General features: G+C 53.1%; 1 protein-coding gene across 1 annotated transcript in view; it reads right to left on the bottom strand.

The window, feature by feature from the left end:
• The window catches only part of MOB1B (MOB kinase activator 1B), a 32,071-nt gene extending 11,145 nt beyond the window's left edge, over positions 1-20,926 (bottom strand). Inside the window, exon 1 of the mRNA XM_065836897.2 lies at positions 20,791-20,926. Within this exon, the coding sequence (XP_065692969.1) occupies positions 20,791-20,804 (14 nt within the window). The 5' untranslated portion in view covers positions 20,805-20,926. The remainder of the gene's footprint in view (positions 1-20,790) is intronic.
• Between the last annotated feature and the right edge of the window lie 1,180 nt (positions 20,927-22,106).

The raw sequence follows: 22,106 nt of genomic DNA, 5'->3' as shown, positions 1-22,106 counted from the left end.
AGAGACGTGAACAGGCAGCACAATTTCATTTGAAATATTGTCCAGTTCTTGCTGCTTTGTATAAAAGTCTTTGCCGGTTTTCCACCATGTCTCTACAGGACTGAACCCTTTCATTGTTTTTCGCAGGCCAAGGACTGCAAGGGCTGTCCCCAGCTCACTGAACGCACGCGAGCTGCAGGCAGCCTGGGGACACCGCGAGCGCAGCCGCACGGTCACACAGGAGCCCTCTAACAACCCTCATCCGCAGCTCCTTTTCCCCAGCACCCACCACCAGGCACCGGCAGAAATGAAGAAGAGGACCTTCGGGGCAATGCTGGCCTCTAACCTTCCCAAAGAAGCCTTGGCTGGACTGGAAGGGGCAGCGGGATGGCGCAGGTGAACAGGCCGTGAACGTTCCTGGACACGGCACACGCTGACGAGCGCCCAAGGCAGCCGCTAAGTGCCACCAAGAGACCTACGTAGCAAAGGGAAACGTATGGCTCCCGTATACTCTATTACAGGGCATTTATAGCATGTGCCTAGTCAACTGCATTTCACCCTAAGCAAGGATATTAGATCCAAACGTTAGATAACGGAATTGCCTCCCAGCGGGAGCGAGCGGCTTTTGCGGCTCAGGGAGTTCCGTTCCCTCCCAGCTCAGACCCAAACCAGCTGTCCGGGAAAAAACACGAACCGAATACTTAGAAAGCCCAGCTCTGCAGGAACGCCCCCACCTCACAGCCGCCGTGCTGCCCACACGGTCTGGTGCTGCGGCGGTGTCAGCTGCGGGGACAGGGCTGGCGCGAGGGACACTCACAAGAGCTGGGCAGCGAGGGACACGGGTGCCGCAGCAGTGACACGGCACGGGAGCAGCGCAGGCACAGCCCTTCCTGACTTGTCGTGATGGGGTGACAGGAAAGTCGTGTTAGCCGGACAACAAGAGAAACCAACGCCTAATACTTCCATGAACAGCAAACCAAAGGTTTCCAAAGACCAAGCACACCCCAAAGCTCAGGTCATTCATTCATCATAAAAGAGAAAGGAAAATACGAGACTCCTTTCCCCCTGCTAGAAAACCATTAGGTATCAGCTAAGCCCTGCTATCCCCTTCCCAGAAACAGGAGGTTTCTGCTCGAAACTTGGTAAAAGCTTTAACAATAGGATGCACAATGATATGGTCCCATCAACTATTCCAAATAAGCCATTTTCTCTTGGTCTCCACTCTCTTTCTGAGCACTACTTCTCGAATTCGGCACAGCCACCCTAAGGCAGCAGGAATGGTCTCACATGAAAGGCAGGCAGCACCCGAAAGCACAATTAATCAGATAAACGCAGGCTGCTCGTCATCGCATGCTATGCGAGCACCAGCCATTTCGGCAGTAATGTTCAGAACCGTGAGGCCAGGTAAGCATTATTTCTACTGTCTTGCTAGTCCAAAGCTCTGCTACAAATTAACCAAAACCATCCTCATTTATTTTTGCCTCAGCAGGATCAGCTGAACGCCCCTTTACGTGGTTAGGATACTAAGCAATTGTGCTTCTTCCCTAAACCCCGAGTACAGCAGCATCTTAGTCCTGCTACCCTACCTTGGGATCCTCAGCACTGGGCCGAAAACATCACTAAAAAAGAAAAATATTTCCCCCCCCTATGGACATAATGGGGGGGAATCTGTTACAGGTGACAGATTCATAGTCTGCTTGTTCCAGGTCCATCTCCTCAACTCCTTAGGCATCAAGTGAAAAAAGTAATCTGAAAGAGTTCTGTCTGGTGGCCAGCAATACACACGATAATACATGTCTTGATCAAGTAGGACGTTTTTATTTCACCTGTGTTTCACAGCAGAATCAGACCTGTGAGCCGGCAGGCAGCCCCTGCCCTTCGCTGTTAGTGTCCCACTGCTTCCGCCTGCAGAGCCCACATCCCCGCACAAGTGAAGGGGGACAGGGAAACTCCAGAAATGCCACACTGAACATGCCACGTTCCTCGGACATAGGAAGGTCATGAAACGGGGAACATGCTGCATCATCCCCACAATTTGTTACAAACAATTTCCAGTCTTTTGAAAAGAACTGACTTCTCAAAAAACTCTCACAATTCCAAGGACGTTTGTGTCCCTTCACTCCCACGTCCAGCATTCCTGGCAAACTGTCCCGCTCTGTTTGAGCAGGTAATCGCAGCCCGAGCAGCTCCGCAGGCAGCGGGACGGGGCCAGCAGCCCGGCCTGGAAGCAGCTCCGAGCAGCAACAAGCGCTTCCACCCCCGGGAGCCCAAACACAGACGTCAGAACACAACACCTCCCGAGCCGAAACTGCATCTAGCCATCTGCTGACAGAGGGTTTCTAACGACGCGGGTTCGGCAGGCTGCTCTGCCTTAGGTTAGCAAGATGACGTTTCCAGAAGAAGGGACAATCTCCTGGTGTCCTGCTTACACCACACTAAGCCAGCTGCCTCAGCACCCTGCTCCGGCTCCAAACGCAGCCGTGGCACATCCCGTGAAACCAAAGCAGCTAAGTATCCATCCAGCCCAGACTCTTGATACACCTCTTTTAACTGCAGGAAAGGAGTCACTTAAACCTTCACGCTCCTAAGAGAAGCGCTTTGGCTTAGTCCTCCTCACACCAAGGTGTTGGTGCACTCGAGTCTTTCAGTGAAGCTTTGTACCTTTTTCTATGAAGTCTGCTGCATATCTGGAATTAAACCAGAAAAGTTTAAGACTCCTGACGCATAAAACTTAGCACTTGACAGCTACTCCTTATGGCAGAAGCGACCTCCGGCTCTTACCCACTGTTGTGTCTAACTCGGCTCAAACTGAGCAGCAAGCACCTCGCCCTGGTCTCGCGTGCTTTGCAATGAAGCGTGTGGATGCGGATCGAGGTGGAGATCCCACCTCTGCCCAGGCTGCCACGCCACCAAACCACCGACAGCGCTCCAGCCTCCTCAGATTCCTCAACTGAGAAAGACCAGACCAAGCTATGCCATAATTCACTGACAATTCATTACAGCATCCTAAACTAGTTCAGGATCTATGAAGTATGTGATTCCTATGTCACTGGCAAAGTGGACGGAAGAGAAGAGGCGATGCCAGCCCAGAGAAGATGTAGAACAACCTGAAAATCCTTTTTTCCCCTGCACACCTGCTCGCACATCACATAGCGAATTCACGTGTCCAACAAGAAATCAAGATCTTGTGTTGAAACATCACAAGCATTCAGCTTCCACAGAAAGTCAAGCGAACTGTGCTCCTCCGGTCTGTTTTAGGCTTCCTGTTGGCTCGAGAACACAGCGCTGCAAATACTGCAAATCATTCCACAGCAGCTCACAGATGGACTGTTGTATCAAATGCTGGCAAAGACAGAAACCTGCCTTGGGCGAAAATAAATAGAGACTGTAGTGGTACCATTTTCAGGATATACCTGCTGCTTCTATTCTGACTGTATGTGCTGCTGAGGCCACGGGGTAGCATCTGCATTTCTCTTCGCGGTGGAACGAGCGGGGAACTGACTCATGCCAGGCCAGCGATATCGCTCCGTGTCCCCCACAGGGTTCGCTGCCATGGTCCAACTGAAACGAGCCCCTCTAAATATCTGCAAGTGCTCGAGAGATCCCGAAGAAGCCTGACTGCAGACGGTACACAGAGTATTTACCTGGGGCATGGAAACTTGGTATTTCAACCCCTGGTTTTTCATCTTCAAAAGCCTTTGCAAGCATTAATTAATTCTCACAAAGTATCTTTGAAGCAGGCACCATTAGCGTCTAGTTAGACACAGGGAAACTGAGGCAGCGACTCATCGCCTAAGGCCAACAAGCAAATTTATCAGAGAAGATCCCAAGTTGAAGTTCTGCACCTCCGTGTCTCGTTTCTCCTGCCATGCTTTGTACGAGAACCAGATTGCAGAAAGGCAAACATTTCAAGCCTTCAAGCAATAATAGGGTGTTTCAAATGGTAACACTCTGCTAAGAATAGACACACCAGAGCAGGACTGTGTTAGTTTCCAATAGCCAGCATGTCAACACAGAAATGGAAACAAAAGCTCGGGCTATCTTTCGTAAACCGAATCAACAGCTGCAGCATTTAAACACATTTTCCCTGTGACAATCGCAATATCAGAAGGACAGCAGGTAAAATTAAGTTGTGCATGTTCAAGATCTGCACCGACACGATTTAACTCCAGCATTTCTATTTATAAAACAGAGCAGTCACAACATTTTTGTTCTGAAGACAGAAGGTGTGTGAGCCAGGCATTAGTTTTTGCAGCTCTTACAATATCAGAAAGTCAATTATTTTCCAGTCAAATCCCCACTCATTAAAATAAGCCGGTCTGAGTCAGCTCCCTTAGACGTACAGGTAACAAATCCCCTGTACAAACGCCGGCTGCGTGCATTCCACAGCCCGCGTGCTCCCAGGCACCACATGCAGCCGCTCTGGAGACAAAGCCACGGCCTCCTCGGAGCAGAAAGTCCGGGAGGCCAAGGAACCGCCACGCACAGCGACCCACGGGCTCCACAGCTCCCAGCGACCCACGGGCTCCACAGCTCCCAGCGACCCACGGGCTCCACAGCTCCCAGCGACCCACGGGCTCCACAGCTCCCAGCGACCCACGGGCTCCACAGCTCCCAGCGACCCACGGGCTCCACAGCTCCCAACCGCTGCGCACAGCTCCTCACGGGCTGCACAGCTCCCAACCGCCGCGCAGAGCGACCCACGGGCTCCACAGCTCCCAACCGCCGCGCACAGCTCCCCACGGGCTCCACAGCTCCCAACCGCCGCGCACAGCTCCCCACGGGCTCCACAGCTCCCAACCGCCGCACGCAGCTCCCCACGGGCTCCACAGCTCCCAACCGCCACGCACAGCTCCTCACGGGCTCCACAGCTCCCAACCGCCGCGCACAGCTCCTCACGGGCTGCACAGCTCCCAACCGCCGCGCACAGCTCCTCACGGGCTGCACAGCTCCCAACCGCCGCGCACAGCTCCCCACGGGCTCCACAGCTCCCAACCGCCGCGCACAGCTGCCCACGGGCTCCACAGCTCCCCACGGGCTCCACAGCTCCCAACCGCCGCGCACAGCTGCCCACGGGCTCCACAGCTCCCCACGGGCTCCACAGCTCCCCACGGGCTCCACAGCTCCCAGCCGCTGTTCTGCTCCGGGTGACTCCCACTGAGATGACTGTGAGGTCCTGCTCGGAGCAGGCCCGTGGCCTGAGGCGAGACCTGGGGCTGCCAGTGCAGCGCACTCCAACTCAGGGGCAGCACAATGCGGGGTTACCACTCAGCTTCGACAGACCTCCAACGGCTGGTCAACACAGCCTGAGAACCAAAGACCAGCAAGCAAATGGGTAAGCAGGGAGTGCGAGGACACAAGCTGATAGCTCACCCTGAAACACATCCCTCAGTTCTCCAGATACCATCACTGTATTATTCCAAACACTAAAAAAAGCACCAGACTTGCAAAGAGTGCCATGATCTAACCAAAATAACTGTCGCAAACACGAAGCTGTAAGCAGCACAATTCTCTGGACATGCAGGGAGCGCAGACCAGGACCGCTCAGCAAACGCAAGCTGCACACAGCACGGCTCTCCCCAAAGGCGAGGCGGCGCTTCCAAAGCGATTCCGGGGCCCTGGGCTTTGTTTGCTTTGTTCCTTCGGCTTTTTGAAGGAAGAATCAGTTGCACCCGCCTGAAGAACTTCTCTAGACACCTGGTCATTCCTATACAAACAGAAAACAAGTTCATTGTTTAGACACTTTGCTGTAGCTAACAATAACTGAAAATACTTAGATGAACGGCACAGAGCCGAGGTTTCCCGGTGTAGTGAGCATGAGACAGAAGAATAACCTAAATGGTCTGCTACCTCTAGATCAAACCGCCAAAATTAAAAGTGTCCAAGTTAAAAAGGGTGAAAGTAAGTGTGGCTAAGGGTGAGTGCCCCCAAAGCTAACGGGGCGCTGGGAAACCAGGCCTCCCCGGGAAACAGGCGCCGGGCCCTGCCACAGAGCCATCAGCCCTCCGGAGCCCCCTGGGCAAGCCCAGCCCCGGCACACCCCCACGGCCGTTTGTTAAGCGGCTCTAAAGTGCTACATCTACGTATTAAACACCATTTTTTAAGTATTAAACACCATGCTTTAAAAAAGCAACATGCAAACATGAATCCAAAAGTTTCCCCAACTAAAAATAAAGCATTACAGACAATGGGAATTTAAAACAACGTCCTCATCTTTCAGCACATGGAATTGACAACGCTGGCAAAACAACAGGGGTTATTCCCCTTATTCCCGTTATTAAAGAGGTGCTTCTTCAGACGCCCAGAAGTGGAATCAATACAAATTCAGACAAAACCCCAAATCCCACTTTCTTATTTTCAGTGACACAGTGCTATCCATCCTTTCTCTTTGCTGTACCATGGAGCACATGGCATTTTCTGCAGACCATTATTGTTACAACTGCTTTGAAATACTGCCTCCTCCTACCAAAGTACTGCCAGCGAAACCGGTATTTTAATGAGGTTTTTAACTCTCTGCCCATCAAGGTGGGGACTAAGAACTGCCTTCCCCTTCTCAGGAAAACCGCCACCTGCCTTCACAGACTGAAGTTTCACACAGGCCAGTGTGAGAGGAAGCAGGTCGACATCTTAGCAATGGTTCTCAAAAAACACAGCTATCATTATATGCAAGACTCTGCATGTTGAGAGAGAGCGGGAGTTTATCAGATGATTCACATCCAGCAAGCAAAAAGTTATTTAAGGTAGCCTTAAGGAATGGGTTTGCTTTGCTTGTCCCAACCATCATCACCCAGCACTGGAATCTGTCATAACATGCACGCTTCCACATTCCTAAAATACTTCTTTTCTCCTACACACACACGTTTTAGAGGCAGGGAAAGCAGGCAATGCGGGACCTGTCCGGCAGAAGCGGGATGCTCCTGCGCGCAGAGCACGGCGGAGGACACGTGCGCGGGTGCGCGGAGGACAGGGCGCAGGTGGAACCCGGGGGAACCCCCCTCCTCCAGCACACGGGCTGGGCCGCCGGACCGCAGAGCTGCCAGGTGGCCATGGACCGTTTGCCGGCCCAGCCGGGCGCCTACACCTCTCCACGTCTGTCCACCCCCGTCTGTCCGTCCATCCGCAAGCTCGGAACGCGCTGGTGAACAACGGGGAGGTGTTACCGCACCGCCCCACCACGGAGCTGTTCACCCAGTTGGATGCAATCCTTCTCCCAACTCATCACAACTCCTAAGCCAAGGAACAGGCAAGCGTCCAGAACCCCCTCCCGTAACCAGGAAATGGTAATCACTTTGCTATGCTCACACGCAAAGCGAATTCCCTTGTTTCGTTTACAACACGTTCATTTAATACACTTTGATCTCCTGGAAAGTGCTCAAAACAAACAAAGCAGCCTTGGTTGCCCTCGCCGGCCCAGCCCAGCCCGCCCTGCGCGCAGCCCGTTGCCGCGGAAGTGCCGCGCCTCCCGCGCCGGCAACCAGAGGCCAGGGCTCCAACAACGGCACAACCGTGTGCGCCACACAAAACCGGGATGCACAACACAAGATGCACATGCTCAGCCAAGCGTGCCCTGCGGACTGCAGAGACAGTCGGGCGGACAGCGACGGCTGAAGAGCTGGATCGTGCCCGCGGTACGAACCCCGCAGCCACCCAGAGCTCCCTCCGCACGCTTCGCCCCTGCCGCCGCGCCGCTGCTCCCAGCCGCCTCCACAGACCTTTACGAGCGTTTTAAAAGACCACCAAACACAACCTGAAACAAGTTTTCACTCCAACTCGCAAGAAAGAGGTTTGAGCAGAGAACCAAGCGCCTCCACATGCTCTCCCACAGCCACGTGAAAACACGCTAACATGACAGGAATCGGCCTTGTCCAGAGCGTCCCGCTGCACGCTCCCAAGGACCCGCCGGCCACCTTGCGGCAAACACAGCGCTGTCTTCGCTCACAAAACTTGTCGTCCTACAAACAGAAGGCAGATCTCCAGAAGAGCTGAGGACTGGCCCTGGCTGTTTTGCTGGGTTCCTTCAGACAGATCCAGGTTCCTAGACTATTTTAATACTAACATTTACTGTGTACATACACACAGACCCCTATTTTGGAGCTGTAGGGCATCCTCAAACACAGATTTCTGTGGCTCCTCATATCCTAACATTCACGTACAACTAGTGCAAAGGAGCAGGCCAGCAGTGACTCTGGACAAGGTCAACACACAGCATTCCTTCCTCCAACTGCTTTGTTTTCCCAGGACCACTGACATGGAGCTCAGCATCTTCACTCGTTTCAGTCACTAACCAAGTCTGCTGCAAACTAAACAGGACTGTGTTCTCGCTGGCGCTCCCCTCTCTTCCCAGGACATCCTCATTTCTGTCAGTTGGCATTAATTCATGTAAAAGGGAGGGCACGACGTGAGTTCTAACAGAAGTCACACCTTCGCCTCGATATGCTTCTAAGTGTAGCTCCCACAAAGGGCCAAACCTCAGTTTACTGCATGAGTCTACCTAATAAATCATCCAGCAGACAAAAGAACTATGCTGCTTTTGTAAAAGCAATCCTTCGCCATACATAAAACACAGCACTAAAAAGCCATTTGAACACTTAATTCTGCTGTACATGAGCGTATGGCACATTCTCCTTTGAAGGAGGATCCCATGGAGCTGTGAGGAGCAGGCTGCTGAGCATGGCGCACGCCCCGCAGCACGGCCACACAACAGTCCTGCCCCACGGGAAGCAAATCCAGAGGCAACCAGGTCAAACGGCTGGGACTGAACAGGAACACTCATTAACCAAGTATACACCCTCTGGCTCCCTGCCCAGCGAAACCTGCAGGAAGACCCGGCCCTGTGCAGTCTGCAGCGCGAACCCTCATAGAGGGTCTTCCTCCCATTTGTTATGTGCATCACGAACAGCAAATGCAGGAAGAAAAAACTGTGTATTTCTGAGAAATTCTTAGTACCTGCCTCCTGAATGTTTCCAAGAACACGTTATGAACTGACAGAAGGAAATACTGGATAACACAGGTGGGAGCGAGGATGGCACAATGTGCGTTACACAGATGTGCAGAAACATGGAAAACAGTGTTAGAAAACCCGAACACCATGCAAAACATTAGCAAACTGCACAATATTTATTTTCTTTTTCAAAGAGAAGCAATAACATCCAAGTCCTGGCCTGGCAGTCACAGCAAATACCACCAAGAGAGGGGGAATAACCAAAACACATCAACAACAGAATATGAGCGAGCACACGCGATCAGAAATCAAAACTGGAAAGGATTACTGTGGATGGAAGTCAGCAAATTATACAAGAAACGTGAGGAAATACATGAAGCTCCAAGTCTGGGTTATTTCTTTCAGTAAGATACAGGACTGCATTTGAGGACAAGACCCTGGGACGGTTAGTGCAGAAAGGGGGCTCAGCAGCCCGCTGGAGCAGGACCAGGCGCTCCCAGCTGTCCCGGCCCGGCGCTGGGCCCGAGCTCCACCAGGAGCTGCGGCCAGGCCCGGGAACAACGCAGGGGACCAGCAGCGGTTGCCCACCTATGATTTCTTTAACGCAGAGCTGTTTCTACTGGATCAAACAAGGACAGAAGTGTCCCACACAACAGGTATATGCTGCTTTCCATGGCAAATCGCTCCGCCTGTTACAGACATCTCCTTATATTCAGCTAAATTCTCTTTAAATCCTTACATTACCAATGCCCTCTGCATCCTAAACCATATCTGCTGGTAACAGTCACACCCTTTAAATCCATCTGAGCAGGTAGGTAGGAAGCAGAGCTTTTCAGAAAGCAAGCTACGAGCCGTTGCGGATGATGAATTGCAGCAATAAACGCTTGGCTGCAGTATCAAATTAGATCCTTACTTATACACCAAATATAGTGCTTGGAGAACGTGCCTCGGAACATGGATGGTTTCCCAAAATGCTGATCGGTGCTTTGGAAACCCAAGGCTTTCTGAATGACTAAAGCTACCTAGTCATGCACCCCATGAAATCACAGCAGCGCGTTCAACAGGAAAAAACCCACGTCTCAGACGGTCTGCAGTCATTTCTACACAGCAAAAATAATGATTTGCTGATGCACTTAGCAAAAAGGTCACATTAAAAAAAGATAAACTGGACTAAATTTTAATGGGGGAGGAGTCACTCCAGCACTTTATCAAAGTCTGTCGTGTATTGTGACCCCCATGAGAAACAGGCTGGTGACAGGAACCCGCCAGACGAAAACCACTCAGCAGCTTCCCAACACAACACCGCAAAGCACATATGTACGGTTACATCTACACTTCGATTAGTCGGAAAATGGGGTCTGAATTCAGGAAATAACAGAACAATCATTAGAAGCAAGAAATACCACAGAGAATAACAGGAAGAAGAAATGGACAGGAGGCAGGAATGAATAATCTAACAGCTTTCCAAAAATACACTGCATTATCTCATCACCAAGCATTTCTTACACATCCCCCGTGTTTCAGACCATCTTCCATGTGCAGTGTTAAACTATCCTCAATAGCACTTGCCTGGATCTTGCAAAGTGTCGTATGAGCAAACCCCCCCAGCTGGAGCACCTCAGGGGCAGAGCTCCCACAGGTACAGGAGGAGGCTGACTGCGAAACCACTGCAGCCCGCGCGCGTGCGGCCGAGCCCACGCTCGGTTCAACTCTTCTGCACTGGCTGCAGCAAGAAATCCTAACAAGAGCTGTCAACCACTCAAGTGAATGCAAGGACATCAGAGACACCTGATTTTCTGTAAAAGTTACACTCCAGCATGGGAAAAAGGAACATTTTGTTGCCACAAATTATGACAAGTAAAAGACATGGTAATGCCACTTGGATTCCTGGATTTAGAACACTTCACAAGTCCCTAAAACAATTACTCCTTTCAAGCCAAATCAGGACTGTGCTACTCAAGTTGGTAAAAACGCAATTAAAGTACAATCGACCAAAACAAAACATGAGTTATTTTATTCAGGTCAGCACAGAAAATCCACTCAATTGTTATTTGGGCTGAATTTTTCTATATCAAAAATCAGACCTCTCATTTTCTAGCAAAAGAGGAGTTGACCAAAGCTTACTAACGCTCCTTGTCCTACAGAAAGGAGCTGGCCTGGTAAAGACAATAAACCCGGCCATGACGCGGTGTTACGTGCTCCATGTCCACGCTGCGCGTCAGCAGCGCCCTGTCTCCAGGACATCAACCTGGAGCTAAGCCACCCAGCTCTAAAGATGAAGTGCAACGGCAGACAACAGCAAAACACGGCACGCGGAAAAGGAGCAGGCTTCACAAAACCTCAACCAAAATACGGGTAGAATTACAGGTGGTACACAAGAATAATAAAAGGAATGGGTTCCTGCCAAGGAACAGCTGTGAACTGGATAAGGAAGACAGGAGAGGAGAGGGGGAAAGGCAGATGTGTTGTCACAAAAACAAACAAGTTTCGGGACAAGAATCGAAGGTCACAGTTGGATTTCACGATGAACGGGAAAAGACAGAACAATAGAAAAGACCCTTTAGACCTGCAAGTTATATTAGTGCGACCAAAGTCATGTTGGGAAAGGCAAGGCTGAAGCTGACCAAAAAGCTGCACCTTATCCTTAGCTTTGTCTTGAAGGAACAAACAGAAAACGCAAGAGTGAATGAATTCACTTCCAAGTCACCAACAATTCATGGTGTTTAAAAAGTTCCAAAATATATGTATTTGCAATGAAAAAGTACCATTACCTTCATGTATTCACAAGGGACTGCCCTTGTATTAACACAGAACTACCAGCTCACACGCGTTAGTTCAGTGTCTGCTGACTCAAGCTACGTACTGGAGATGGGAAGCAAAGACCTGAGTTCCACAGAGCACCCCAAAGACACGCAAGACATCCCACTGGGCAGCACAAAGCAAAGACCTGAGTTCCACAGAGCACCCCAAAGACACACAACACATCTCACTGGGCAGCACAAAGCAAAGACCTGAGTTCCACAGAGCACCCCAAAGACACACAACACATCCCACTGGGCAGCACAAAGCAAAGACCTGAGTTCCACAGAGCACCCCAAAGACACACAACACATCTCACTGCGCAGCACGAAGCAAAGACCTGAGTTCCACAGAGCACCCCAAAGACACACAACACATCCCACTGGGCAGCACAAAGCAAAGACCTGAGTTCCACAGAGCACCCCAAAGACACACAACACATCTCACTGCGCAGCACGAAGCAAAGACCTGAGTTCCACAGAGCACCCCAAAGACACACAACACATCTCACTGCGCAGCACGAAGCAAAGACCTGAGTTCCACAGAGCACCCCAAAGACACACAACACATCTCACTGCGCAGCACGAAGCAAAGACCTGAGTTCCACAGAGCACCCCAAAGACACACAACACATCTCACTGCGCAGCACGAAGCAAAGACCTGAGTTCCACAGAGCACCCCAAAGACACACAACACATCTCACTGCGCAGCACGAAGCGCTATCGGGTCCTGGACGGCGTCACCTACTGCGCTGACCAAGAGAGGTCGTTCCAAACCCAGCAAAGAGCCCACGAAGCTGCAGGCACGAGCCTCTCTCTCCTCACAGCCAACCCCCAGCTCTTACGCCTGGCTCTTGAACCCCTTCCCGAAAACACCGACCCAAGCAGCAGTTTCCTGGGAAAGCATGTGGCACATCGACACACAAAATAACCAACGCACCGGTCTGTGAAATTACCTGAAAAACTTCAAAATTAACTTTGTGGTTACGTCTTTATTGCTTTAAACCAATCCAGAGAAGTTGCACGCATGTGGTTTTGGATAACCTAGTCAGAACATCCTGTAACTGCGGAGGGAAATTTATAATACCCTGCCCAATTCCGAAATGCAACCCATTTTCTTCCAGAAGAGGTAAATGCAAGAAAACCCCCTGAAAACTCAAAGGAAAGTAGGCTACGGCGGCAGCCACCACCAGCGCCACAGACGCGCTACCCACGGGAAAGATACAGGAACGCTACGTTTCAAAAAGCAACACACAGAGATGGCAGAGCAAAGCGCTGGACCCTGATAATCCCACCCCACAAAAAAACATCCAAAGGTCTGTAAAACGCAAGAGTTATATTCAGTTATAGCTAAAAACAGATTCTACAGCATCTGAATACATAACCGACAACCTCCCACTGTGCAATTAAGAGAGAAAAAAACACCAATCAGCAAGTTCATCATAGCTCCACACCAATCAGAAGCGGCTCAGCTGACCAACTGTGAGAGCATCGCGAACGCATCCTGCGGCTGAGGCTGGCGTGTGGGCCAAGGCTCATCGACAGCTTTGGCAGCGGACCTTCCCGTGGCGCGCTACGGAGCGCCTCCGGCGGCAGAGCTACACGCAGCTCTTCACCTCTCCAGGAAAAACAAGCAGCTCATTCTGTCAGCCTTGGGCACCAACATATACAACCACAGTTGCAAGTCCTGAGCTACCCTTCCATGGACAAACACTTGGAATATTAGATCCTTTTCCAGAAAAGATAAAAAGCTCTGTATCTGGCAGGACACACACAGCACAGGATGTAACTGTGACCCCGGGCTGTCCTGACCACAGCTCTCTGTTGCCATGAAAAGATGCTAAACCCAACGACTTGACAGGAAATTATCAAATGGTCTGGGCACCTTCTCAAGCTTACAAACCAAGCCACGCTAGCTGCGCACACATCCTCCCCCGAAAGGGAGCCCCCTTCAACCGCTCTTCTCATCTCACAAATGTAAAGAGCTCATTGCATAAGTTCACTTACATTGCAAACACGAGGAGAGGAAGACAAACCAAGGAAAACAATTGTGGCATCAAAACAAACAATTAGGAAGCAATTAAGACTGGACATTGCTGCGATGTAGCATACACAACTTCCACACTGAACAATGCCTTTCTTCATGGTTTTGTGTTTGTTTTTCTTCATTTTCAAGTAATGCTTCTATACTGAGAAGTCAGCATCTGAGAACATTTACAAGGGCTGATCGCTCGCTTCATCAATTATGTGTTCCCGAAAACAGAGTATTAGCAGCAAAAGGTTTTCCAAACACAATTCCAAGCTCAGAGAAATTTCATCAGACTTGCTGAGAAAGAACCAAGTCAGCGGCAGAACGGCAAGAACTCCAGTCCCTGGGGAGGCAGGGACACACCGTGGAGCGGAGCACCGCTGGGGACGGGGCCGGCCGCACAGCAAAGCTGGGGGACGGGGCCCAGAAGCCTCCTCCTCCTCCTCTCTGGCTTCCAAGTGTCCAGACACCCCTGCTGCTGCCATTATTCCAAAACCACCCCTCATATGAGTCACTACACAATGACACCAAAACACTACATTAGCAAAAAGGAATCCCACTGAAAAGGAATTAAAAGTTTTCTGCTGGTTTAGCTTCTTCAACCACCTCATCAGAAGGACGCAAAGTGCCCCAGCGAGCTTAACCCTCTCAGCAAACAGCACCATGACAAAGTCTTTTGGGGTCCCACAGGGAGATAAATGAGGGGAGCAATGCAACAAGCACTTCAAAAGGCGGTTTTCAACAGAGACCAAAATCTGTAAAACTGACCGTGGCACAGGCAGCCCAAGAGGGTACATGAGTTTAAAGTCTGCATGGACTGCGGGGGTTCCTGGAAGCTCCCTGCTCCTCGGTGCTCCCGCCCAGCACCGTTCTGACAGCAGCCCCCAAACCGGACCGGAACACCGGGAACTCCGCACACAAGCGACGTGTGCTTCAGCTACCTGAAACACCAATCTAGGTAAAGCAAGGCTTTCTGCAGCCAATAATTCACTGAGAGCAATAAGCAGCTACAAGAAAAAAAAGCTGTACTTTCTGTGAAGTTCATTGTGAAAGCTGATTTTGTATAAACTCTTCCTCTAAGGAATCCTCCTGTCCTCAAAACTAGTTACCAAGACTTAAAGAATTAAAAAAAGCCACCAGAAAACTCTCTAAAGACTTGGCAATAGCCTTGCAACTCTCATTGCACTACACTCACAGGTGAGCTCAAGAGACTTTTCGCTCCCAGTACTCTTCCAAAAAACCAATCTGAATGTGTCACTAATGGTACTGGTTAAACAACACATCTACGGTGAGGTACCGCATTCATGTGTCAAGAGCCTCTACCCCATCTCTTCCCTAGGAACACAGCCTGCACAGTACTATTACATTAGTCACGCAAAAACTGAAGAAAAGCAGTATTTTAAAATATAGGGAGAAAAACATGAAAATGTTTGACAAGCATCTACTTCCCATTTCTAACAGTTGGTAAATGCCTACACGTTGATTTCCAAAGACTGAAATTCCAGCTTATAAGAGCCTAAGAGTCTTCTGTGGGCGCCCTTGATAGAGAGGAGATAAATCCCACATCTCCAGCTTTCACTACAGAAGGAGCACTCAAGAAGCACTTGGTTGCCTCTGACTGAACAAGCTGAAGCACATTGCCCACTTTAGAAACAGCTTTCGTTGGATAAGTGGCAGCAGCTCAGCATCTAGGAAAGCTGAAGCAGGGGAAAGAACAGAGAGCCAGGATGCTCTGCAGGAGCAGAGCTGAAGCAGGGAGAGAACAGAGAGCCAGGACGCTCTGCAGGAGCAGAGCTGAAGCAGGGAGAGAACAGAGAGCCAGGACGTTCTGCAGGAGCAGAGCTGAAGCAGGGAGAGAACAGAGAGCCAGGACGTTCTGCAGGAGCAGAGCTGAAGCAGGGAGAGAACAGAGGGCCAGGACGCTCTGCAGGAGCAGAGCTGAAGCAGGGAGAGAACAGAGGGCCAGGACGTTCTGCAGGAGCAGAGCTGAAGCAGGGAGAGAACAGAGGGCCAGGACGTTCTGCAGGAGCAGAGCTGAAGCAGGGAGAGAACAGAGAGCCAGGACGCTCTGCAGGAGCAGAGCTGAAGCAGGGAGAGAACAGAGAGCCAGGACGCTCTGCAGGAGCAGAGCTGAAGCAGGGAGAGAACAGAGAGCCAGGATGCTCTGCAGGAGCAGGCGGGGGATCGGGAAGGCCACAATGCTGCTCAGTCTGGAAACAAACACAGCACCTCTCCTTTTCTTATTGCTCTGCAACAGACATAGGGAAAACAAGTCATGTCCCACTGCACCTTCTGCACACACATATACACAAGGAAACTACTCTTTTAATTTGAAAAAAAAAAGGGCACCATCAGAAGGCACTGGCCGCCTGGTGCACCATGCCGTGTACCAAGCGGAGAAGGAAGAGCGCATCTTCCCCAATTCCGTTTACAAGTTAACTTTGTGTTGATTCAAAAGCACACGCGCCCCAAACAACAGCTGCTCATCCTCACCCTTACCTGCGGTTTCCATCAGCTCCTGGTCTTTCAAAGTCTCACCAGTTACGAGTGCCTACATCAATCTTGTTAAAATATATATATATATATATATATATATGCTGGAATTTTCTGAGAGGGATTTACTAATATATAGATTTTTTTTTTTGAAGAACAAAATACAGTTCCACAACTTCAATAACAAAACTGAATCTTTTCCTTTTAAAAATACATAGTTTTCATCTGGCTTCTATTTTACCTAAGTTTTGCCAGCGCAGGATAACACAAGCATGTCACCATATGGCACGCCCACCATAACTATCTTTAATTCTTTTCCTTGGAGATGTACGCTGAAGTACCTGCAGCTATGCCGTAATTGCCTTTTAAAGAGAACTTGTCAGGCTGAATTTTTCTGGAACTGAAGACACTCTCTAGCCCAATTCCCTTTTTTTTTTTTAATTTAAGATTCAGGATAACCTATTCAATCCCTGAAGGGGTTTATAAAATATTGTCAAAAAGGAAGAAACAGACCAGAAAGAGCAAACAGCGGCACTGAAAATAACAATCGCTGTCAAAACCAAGCTGCATTAATTCAGTGACTTGTCTCACAAGACAGTCTTTTTATAATGTTGCACATAATGAGAGAAGACAATGGCTTCCCTTGATTATTTTGCCCTCCCGTGCAGCTCTGTGTCCCCGGCCCTAGCAACAGCGAAGAATGGCAGCGGACGTGCGGGCGGCCCGGCCGGCGAGGGGCCCCAGCACCCTGCGCTGCCCACGCACAATCGCTCAGTTATGTGACAGCAGGCCAGGCTGCGGGAACAGGGCTCCTGATCCCGCCGGAGCGTCCGGCTGACGGACTCCAGCCGCGGTACCGCCGACAAACCGCCCGACAGGTCCGCGGACGTTCAGAGGTCATTTCCAACCTGCTGCCGCGCCTCCATGGCGAGTTCCAAACCGGGAGTCGGTTCACAGAAAGACAACGGCACCGCTGGCGCAGGGGAAGCGGCACCAACAATGAACTTGGCTACCTCCAAATCAGAGAAACTCTTGGTGAAAAGGGAGTGAAGAAGTACTATGAAAAACTATGCTAAAAGTCCTATGAAAATGTGGGAGGTTTGCAGCTGAAATACAAATTTGTACTACTAAATTTGCAGAAGCATAAAGATACCCAAGCATTATCATTGAATAACTCTGTCAAGTTACCATGAAATTCAAGTTTGAAACAAGGTAACTTTCTGGATACTTGAAAAAAGATAAACAACTACTCGCCAGTAACACAGGTAAAGTTCCCCTGCTCTCCCCAGGGCCTAGCAGGCACATTTAGAAAGTCCATTTCTAGAGTGCAGATGAGTAAACTAGGTTCTGTCTGCAACACTCTGCCAGCAACAGCTGACGAAGCCTTGCCAAGATGTCTAGTTTTGCCAGGCAGCAACTCCGGTTTCCATCTCTATATTTCATCCAGCAAGACAACTTGAAACAATGGAGATGGGGGTAAAAATTGGCTTTTCCCAAGTTTCAGAAGGGTCTGGGAAAAGAAACAACCATCTCATTATTGCCTGTGACGGAGGGTGGAGGGTTTCACGCCTCTCTCTTACCAGTTAGCCAAATGCCACGGAGTGTGAGGCTCTCTAATTGGCAAACCAGACTCCAAGGACAGCACCGTACTCAAAATCCCGTCCCCTTCTCCACCGTGGCAGCTGAGAATTATGAAGGAGAGGGACAGCTGGGCTTCTCATCAGGAGCACCAAGTCTGAATCCGCGGACAGTCATCTGTACCCACCTCCCACTTGCACCTGATGAGTGTCTTCCACAAACCTCTCTGGGGCGAGGCAGCACAAGTGCAGTGACAGGCAAAGCTGGACTGGTTGGGCAGAGCTGGAGGATAAGTGCAACGCAGAGACTCAGAAGGAAGCCAGCGTCGGCACTATTTGCCTCCGTGAGAACACAGTTTACTAGAACACTCCAGCTCCCAGGATAAAGTATCTTCTCTAAAAGCAGACTACACACACATCTGTTGGTTATCAATATAAGCCTTTAACAACTGTCAGATATTATGGCAACGGTCCCACCAACTGCTCGCACGTAATTCCAATGTGCAAGTGCAGTCAGCGGGGCCAAGGCCCCAGTGGGGCTGCTCTCAGCCGGGGGTGCATTTCAGCGGCTCGGATTGCCCTGCTTCCCTAGAGCACATCTTCGCTTTAATTAATAGGTCACTGAACCGGTTTATGCTAATTGTCAGAAATACCTCGTCTTTGTTCCCAAGGGGAGGGACCAAAGTTCATTCGGTTCTTGTCTACGAAGCAAAACGGCAAAATGTAAGGTTTCGCACACACCTAAGTTGCCACCAATTCCTAAGGGAGTTTTTTCACGCCGCAGTAAACAATTGCCTTCTCATGAGCACCACCGTCTGCCGGCAATGCCTGGCCATGCCCGGACCACAGCCGCTGCACCACCGTGACCTGAGCTGTAATTAACCTGTACAATTAACTGGTAAGTGGTCCCGACAGCGATGCCTGGCTGTGCCCGTACCAGAGCCCCCGCACCACAGCGACCCGAGCTGTAATTAACCTGTACAATTAACTGGTACATGGTCCCGACAGCGATACCTGGCTGTGCCCGTACCAGAGCCCCTGCATCACCGTAACCCGAGCTGTAATTAACCTGTACAATTAACTGGTACATGGTCCCGACAGCGATGCCTGGCCGTGCCCGGACCACAGCCGCTGCACCACCGTGACCCGAGCTGTAATTAACCTGTACAATTAACTGGTACATGGTCCCGACAGCGATGCCTGGCTGTGCCCGTACCAGAGCCCCTGCACCACCGTGACCCGAGCTGTAATTAACCTGTACAATTAACTGGTACATGGTCCCGACAGCGATGCCTGGCTGTGCCCGTACCAGAGCCCCTGCACCACAGTGACCCGAGCTGTAATTAACCTGTACAATTAACTGGTACATGGTCCCGACAGCGATGCCTGGCCGTGCCCGGACCACAGCCGCTGCACCACCGTGACCCGAGCTGTAATTAACCTGTACAATTAACTGGTACATGGTCCCGACAGCGATGCCTGGCTGTGCCCGTACCAGAGCCCCTGCACCACCGTGACCCGAGCTGTAATTAACCTGTACAATTAACTGGTACATGGTCCCGACAGCGATGCCTGGCTGTGCCCGTACCAGAGCCCCTGCACCACAGTGACCCGAGCTGTAATTAACCTGTACAATTAACTGGTACATGGTCCCGACAGCGATGCCTGGCTGTGCCCGTACCAGAGCCCCTGCACCACAGTGACCCGAGCTGTAATTAACCCGTACAATTAACTGGTACATGGTCCCGACAGCGATGCCTGGCTGTGCCCGTACCAGACCCCCGCACCACAGTGACCCGAGCTGTAATTAACCCGTACATGGTCCCGACAGCGATGCCTGGCTGTGCCCGTACCAGACCCCCGCACCACAGTGACCCAAGCTGTAATTAACCCGTACAATTAACTGGTACATGGTCCCGACAGCGATTCCTGGCTGTGCCCGTACCAGAGCCCCCGCACCACAGTGACCCGAGCTGTAATTAACCCGTACAATTAACTGGTACATGGTCCCGACAGCGATTCCTGGCTGTGCCCGTACCAGAGCCCCCGCACCACAGTGACCCGAGCTGTAATTAACCTGTACAATTAACCTGTACACGGTCCCGACAGCGATGCCTAGCTGTGCCCGTACCAGAGCCCCCGCACCACCGTAACTGGAGCTGTAATTAACCTGTGCAGGCTACGACTCACCGACCTGCGCCAATGCCAACCATTTTTAACCTACCGACCACAGATCACGCCACGGGCAGCAACTTCTGCCCACGCCGTCCTTGCTATGAGTAAAAAAAACTTTACAAATATATCAAATAAAAGGGGAGACTCCAGCAGTTGGGTGTTTTCCCCTGCAGGCGGCTTTCGCCTTCCCAGCAATGCCCTCTGCAGCCACCCCGCGCCGCCGGGCAGGGCTCCCCCGGCCGAACCAGCTGAAGCCCTGGGCAGATTCACTCAGCACGGGGGCCGCTTCTCTCGCTTCCTCTCCCCGTGCGCGAGCCGAGAACGAGGCTCGAGCCCCAGCTCCAGGCGAACCAACTCCCGCCCTCCAAACGCCCTCTCGGCCCCGAGCGCCGTTACCGTCCCGCGGGCGGCCGTCCGGGAGTTAGCGCGGCCGGGCCCCGGGCGCACGGGAGCGGAGAAAGCGGCCGTTAGCGCGGCCGGGCCCCGGGCGCACAGGAGCGGCCGTTAGCGCGGCCGGGCCCCGGGCGCACAGGAGCGGCCGTTAGCGCGGCCGGGCCCCGGGCGCACAGGAGCGGCCGTTAGCGCGGCCGGGCGCCATGCCGGCGGGGAGCGGCCGCCCGGCTCCCTCGGCACGGCGGGGAGGGGCTGGCGGCGGCGGCCGCGTCCCTTCGGCGGGCTGCCCTGGCCGACGGGACGGGGGCAGGCGAAAGGACCCGTGTTCCTCCTCGGGAAGGACAGACGGCCGGGACGGGGCCAGGCTCCTCTCCTCCCCACCGCGCCCCCTCCGCGGCTACTCACAACAAGAAGCTCATGGCGATGGCGGCGGAGCGGGACCGGCTGCCTGGGCTCGGCTCGGCGCTGCTCAGCTCCAATGGCAGCGGCTGAGCTGGGCGGTGTGTGCGGGGAGAGCGCCGCGGGGCGGGGACACGGCTCGGCCCGCCCCGCCCGGCCAGCGCCCCCAGCGGCCCCCGCGGCCCGCCCCGCCCCCGCGGCCCGCCCCGCCCCCGCGGCCCGCCCCGCCCCCGCGGCCCGCCCCGCCCCCGCGGCCCGCCCCGCCCCCGCGGCCCGCCCCGCCCCGCGGCCCGCCCCGCCCCCGCGGCCCGCCCCGCCCCGCCCCGCGGCCCGCCCCGCCCCGCCCCGCGGCCCGCCCCGCCCCGCGGCCCGCCCCGCCCCGCGGTCCGCCTCGCCCCGCCCCGCGGCCAGCCGCGCCCCGCCCCGCGGCCAGCCGCGCCCCGCCCCGCGCCCCTCCGCGCCCCGCCCCTCTCCCCGCCCCTCGCCCCGCCCCGCGCCCCGCCCCGCGCCCCGCCTCGCGCCCCGCCCCTCGCCCCGCCCCGCGCCCCGCCCCACGCCCCGCGCCCCGCCCCTCTCCTCACGGCAGCCGCGGGCCGGTGCCTCCCCACGGGGGCGGGTCTGCGCGGCATCCCCGAGCGCCCCGGCCCTCCCCTCGTTCCTCCGACCTCCTTGTCTTTCCTGCTGAACGGCATCCCCCTCTCCCTCGAACATCCCCGTCTCCTCGGCAGGACTCTGCCCACGAACGCCGCTGTCTGCGGCAGCGGCCTCGGCCTCCGGGGCAGCGCGGGGCGCCCGGTAGCGTGTCCCCAGGCCGGGGAGCCAGAAGGAGCAGAGGCCGTGAGCAGGGCCAGGCCTCCCCCAGACCCTGCCCCGGGAAACCCGGGCTCCACTCTGGCTGTCCCTGGGCAGGACTTCATGGGAACGGACGCCACCTAAATGCCCCAGCAGCCTTCAGGCAATCGTGGCAGTGAAGCCCTTTCCCCTTCTTTCCTTGCCCCATGTAGCCTGTCCAGGCTTCCTACCTCAGGCTGGCATTCGCAGGGTCTGTAACCGCATTGAGACAGGTACACTGTGGAAATGACACCATTTCTGTCCTTGTGCACCCGCAGCAGGGCCTGGGCAGGGCAGACCTCCATTTTGTGTGGAGACACAGTCACGGCTGCGGCAGCAGCTTCTGGACAGGTGTGTGAACGCCCTGGTGTTACCCACCACATACTGCAGGGGTGTGAGCCACCACATACTGGAGGGGTGTGAGCCACCACATACTGCAGGGGTGTGAGCCACCACATACTGCAGGGGTGTGAGCCACCACATACTGCAGG

Source organism: Patagioenas fasciata, chromosome 4, assembly GCF_037038585.1.
Source record: "Patagioenas fasciata isolate bPatFas1 chromosome 4, bPatFas1.hap1, whole genome shotgun sequence".
NCBI classification, from domain to species: Eukaryota; Metazoa; Chordata; class Aves; order Columbiformes; family Columbidae; genus Patagioenas; species Patagioenas fasciata.
The sequence above is the reverse complement of the archived record's forward strand: the minus strand, read 5'-3'. Positions and strand labels throughout refer to the sequence as shown.